This window comes from Vespa mandarinia, chromosome 10 (assembly GCF_050613455.1).
Source record: "Vespa mandarinia isolate Hongniang chromosome 10, ASM5061345v1, whole genome shotgun sequence".
NCBI classification, from domain to species: domain Eukaryota; kingdom Metazoa; phylum Arthropoda; class Insecta; order Hymenoptera; family Vespidae; genus Vespa; species Vespa mandarinia.
The window spans coordinates 4,590,001-4,595,000 of record NC_140819.1 but is presented as its reverse complement, the minus strand read 5'-3'; the positions used below and the strand labels follow the sequence as shown (position 1 = coordinate 4,595,000).

General features: G+C 33.3%; 1 protein-coding gene and 2 non-coding genes across 4 annotated transcripts in view; 2 read left to right on the top strand and 1 right to left on the bottom strand.

The window, feature by feature from the left end:
• The window catches only part of ss (aryl hydrocarbon receptor spineless), a 126,621-nt gene that overhangs the window by 8,048 nt on the left and 113,573 nt on the right, over nucleotides 1-5,000 (bottom strand). For both annotated transcript variants that reach the window (XM_085659740.1, XM_035876724.2), the window contains exon 5: nucleotides 1,510-1,719. In XM_085659740.1, the coding sequence (XP_085515866.1) occupies nucleotides 1,510-1,719 (210 nt within the window). The remainder of the gene's footprint in view (nucleotides 1-1,509; nucleotides 1,720-5,000) is intronic.
• Nucleotides 2,014-2,085, top strand: TRNAM-CAU (transfer RNA methionine (anticodon CAU)). The gene has a single exon. It is a non-coding gene; the product is annotated as a tRNA-Met (tRNA).
• TRNAM-CAU (transfer RNA methionine (anticodon CAU)) lies at nucleotides 2,697-2,768 on the top strand. The gene has a single exon. It is a non-coding gene; the product is annotated as a tRNA-Met (tRNA).

Here is a 5,000-nt window from a genome sequence, read left to right as displayed (position 1 = left end):
CCGGCACTTTGCTTTTGTCAGCGTGGAGAAACGTCGTGAGCGCGACCGCAATGCGCTCAGTAATCCTCCCTATCCTCCTTCTTCTCCTCCTACTCCTACTCCTTCTCCTCTTCCCCTTTCTCCTCTTCCTCCCCTCTTCCCTCCTCCTACCAACAACTACTCTGCTTACTCATTTCACTCTTCTCGTTTCCATGTAGATAGGATTCTCTTTTTGCGATTTCAGAAATTCATTCGTAATAGTATTATACGATCATTTTTATCACGTCCTTAAACCATTCCTTATCAAACGATGACTATAGTCATCTGAGAATATTCTTCATGAACTTAAGTAGTCCGGGTTAACGGAGCATATCTTGATATCTTCATGGCAAAGAAACGATCTCTTATCGTGACGTATATTTCTTTATTAATTCGTATTACGTCGAGGTTACAGTATATTATAAATGGTCATTTTTTATCGAAATTATTTTTCGATGTTATCTTTCATTGTTTTTTATTTTGTTCTTTTTTTCCTCTTTTGTTCTTCTTCTTTTCTTCTTTATGCATAAAGAAGAAAAGAAGAAACAAACAAAAAAAGAAGAGTTTTATTAATTTTGATTTCATTGAAAGATAATTATATTTAATGTAATTTTGTTTAATAAAGCTTGATCTTAATTACTAGCTTGTCTGATTCAACGAAATTAGAGGAATAAGTTCATAAAGCATATATAACTGACCTGAAAAAAGTTTCATTAAGTAGCACGAAGTACTTCTCGAGAAAATATGTCATGAATTTAGCAAATTTAATATTAACTGGATATGTTATTTATACTGTTCTTAAAATTTTATATATCTAACTTTAATAATAAGTTACAAGATATAATATCTTTTTCATGATATAACTTAAGTTAAACTTAAATTTAATTTTAATAAGAAATTAAATAAGTGAGATAAGACAAACTGTTTAAGATAAGTTTCTAGGTAAATAGGATTACATTTTGCGATTTTAGGAATTTGTTCGAAAAAAAAAAAAAAAAAAAAAAAGAAAAGAAAATGATCATTTTTATGATCTCAAACTTTTCCCTTTATTAAAGTCGATTATAATCACCTAATACAAACTCGCTATACAATAAATATAACTACGGCTATAGTCAACCAACAAAATTCTTCATGCATTAAGAATTCTAGTTGAACTAAACATATCTTGATATTTTCATGGCAACCAATGTTCTTTATCCTTTGACATATATTTCTTTATAATTCGTTCTTTTATAATTGATGTGATATAATTTTAATGAGAATAAAAAAAAAAAAAAAAAAAAGAAAAAGAAACAAAGAACAAATTTTCTATAATTTGCATAATTACGAATAATAATTGCACGTTTGATTCGGTGTAAAAAAAAAAAACTTCACCTTGGCAAAAGGGTTAATCTTACCGCCATTTTGCATTTTCTTTTTTTCTTTTCTTTTCTTTCTAATCAAGAAGTTATACGAGGAGATATTATAAGTAGGATAAAGACTTTAACTTACCAAAAATCCCGATGTATTGTCTAAAAGACAACGGAAGCGGACGGTAAAACTACGCTCAAGAAGATGACTGTGTTGGGGTGAGAGTGCATCGTGAAGCGGTAAGTTAGCATTTTCAGCAGGTAAAAAGGAATTCCACATTAATTGTCTTTGTAATTCTTCTCGATCTTCGCTATGCACCAACTCGTATACGCTTTGATGAACGATGTCCGACTGAAATGAAAGAAATAATCGCGTTGATATTAAAATCGAATATATAATATCAAATATACAAGTTGAATTATTCTCGTTGATTATTACTATGAATTTTATTTCTCTATTATATAAGATATTTACATAATTAATATTAATCCATCGAGAATTCATTTAAGAAAACGAAATTATTTACTTTTAGTTTATCTTTTAGATAAAATTATTTAATAGTATAATCAATATTCTTATATATATATATATCAAATTGTATATACATTTCTTTAAATATTTATATTTGAGAAGGTTTATCAAGACAGCAGAGTGGCGCAGTGGAAGCGTGCTGGGCCCATAACCCAGAGGTCCGTGGATCGAAACCACGCTCTGCTAGGGTTTATATTTTTCTTTTTTTTTTTTTTTTCATAACTTTTCATCTCTTTTCTTAAATATAAATAATAATAGCTTTTATACATATACACATAGGAACATATATATATATGTTTTTTTTTCTTTGCGAGTCACGTTCAGTTATATTATTAAATGTTCCCTATGACTCATTTCTCGTTTTCTATGCATCATCAAGAGAGTCGCATATCGCAAGTATTACAATAATTTTACTTACGCAAATATTCAACCTACGTTGTAAAATTGAAAATGCAAGTGTACCTATCGCGCTAAATAAACGGTTAAATATTTGTTTATGTAAAAAAGAAAGAAAGAAAAAAAAAAAAAGATAAAGAATATCTTCGATCGTGATAGGAGTTGCAAGTAGTAAGTACTTACTAGGCGAGCTTTGATGATTACACGTTATCGTTACTTTCGTGCCAGCAACTTCGTTTCTCTTTTCTTAATAATTCTTATTAATTTAATCTAAAGGGGGAAAAAAAAAATCTGAGAGATAAAATTCTTTTCTTTTTTCTTTCTATTTTCTTCTCTTTTTTTTGTTTTTTTTTTTTTTTTATTTTTTTTTTTTCCATCGATTAGAAAATAATCCACAGAGAAGCAGAGTGGCGCAGTGGAAGCGTGCTGGGCCCATAACCCAGAGGTCCGTGGATCGAAACCACGCTCTGCTAAAAGATGGTTAATAATACATCTATTTTTTTTTACTTTTGCATATACATTTTCACGCGTTTCAAGTGAGATATTGATTTTTTATGAGGAAGCCGGTTTATCAATTGACACGAGTTCGCAGTTCATAAAAACATATCGTTGTCGGGTCATAATCATATACTCTTTTCAATATTTTCGTTCTACTTATGGTTAAAATAAATAATTAGCGTTTGAGATATGACTTCTTGATTTATTTCATTATATCGAGCCACATCAATTTATTTTGCTTTCAAATTAATTGAAAATAATTGAAGAACAATTTGATTTTCCATATAAAATTTGTTGAGCAAATTTCATAGAAGAAAGAAAGAAAGTAAAAAGAGAGAGAGAGAGAGAGAGAGAGAGAGAGAGAGAGAGAAATTGAGAATATACTATACCAAAACATTAGAATTTATTTTAGTCAAAAGAACGAATAAAACGAAGACGAAGAAGTAGGTATGAGAACGAATAGGATGAAAAGTAGTAGGAGGATGATTCGAGAAACGATGGCATTAAGTGAAATCTTTTTTCTCAACCTTCCTCGCTCTCTTTCTCTCTCTGTTTGTTAAAATAAAACGTTTCGAATGCGAACGGTACGGAGTGGAGTGGCATTATTTCAGGAAATATCAGATCGGTCGTGACGGCATGCAGCGACACAAGCGCATATACGGCCGATGTACCTACACGTGTTCGACGCACTTTATCGCGCATAATTAATCCAGACTAGCTCGGCCTCGAATGATGAGTCTCCGCACGACAGCGGCGCATAGTTTTACCCTTTAGAGGCGGTCATGCTCGTCGTCGTACTAACTTTTAGTTTAAGAGACAGAGATAGAAACAGAAATAGAGAGAGAGAGAGAGAGAGAGAGAGAGAGAGAGAGAAAAGAGAGAGAAATAGAGAAAGAGAGATCTAAGATGTTGGTGAAGGTGTAAAGTGAGAGAAAAAGAGCTAATCAATCCGGTACGCTGTACGGTACAAGGAAAAAGAGAGAAAGAGAAAGAAAGAGAAAGAGAAAGAGAAAGAGAGAGAGAGAGAGAGAGAGAGAGAGAGAGAGAGAGAAGGATACCTCGAGCATAGGTGTAACCGCGTGACTTTTAATCCGATAATCGGTGTGCTGGTGCAGCACACGCATCCCTGAACGTTCCTGAACTGAAATAAACCTTGGTACTACTCGAGAATAGATCGACTCGGCTCGTTCGACCATTACCTGGTCATGGCTGTCAGGACAGGCTTTGCTCGCTGCGAATAATATAATAAATCACGTGCTAGAGACGACGTGTAAGAGAAAGAGAAAGAGAAAGAGAGAGAGAGAGAAAGAGAGAAAGAGATCACAACGTTAGCTTAACGTTAACGTTTCTAAACGAAGAACGTCGTTGCACTGTCGATGCACTGACACCTCTCTCTCTCTCTCTCTATATATATATATATATATATATATATATATATATCTATCTTTATCTATCTTTTTCTGTCTACCTCTTTATATACGCGCGTGTACGCGCGTGTACATTTCGTGCACGGACGAATCTCGGGGTATCAGTGCCGTGAGGATCTCACGACTTCCATGTTACCCGCGCACCATCCCTGCTATTATGCGCGCACGTACCCGATTCTACGATGTATCGTATACCATATAATGTGCTATACACAGATATATATATATATATATATATATATATATATTTATATGTTTGTATATACATATATATATATAACATACGTGGACACGGATAGGGATATCGATACGCATATATATATATATATATATATATATATATATATATATATATATAAATTCTGTGTAACCATAAGACAGGATTTTCCAAAGTGAAAATGTCAGGGAGAAGCATAATATGGTATATCGAACTTTCACCAATCCCGATGTCTCTCGCGGTAAATCATTTTTTCTTACTTTCCCCTTTCCTTTCTTTTTTTTTCCTTTTTGTTCTTTCCCTCTCCTCCACCTCCCTCTACCCCCTCCCGCCTGACCCCCCACCCGCGCCCCACTGTTCCTTTTTTCCGTTCGTCGTTTTTGTTTTTTTTTTGTTCTTTTTGCTTCTTCTTCTTCTTCTTCTTCTTTTCGTTTTCGTTTTCATTTTCGTTTTCTTTTCACATCATATATATTTACTCATATATATTTTGTTCATTTATCATAACCCGTCGCCATTTGTGGCGATTGCGACGATAGTGGTGGTGATGATGATGGTGGTAGAGG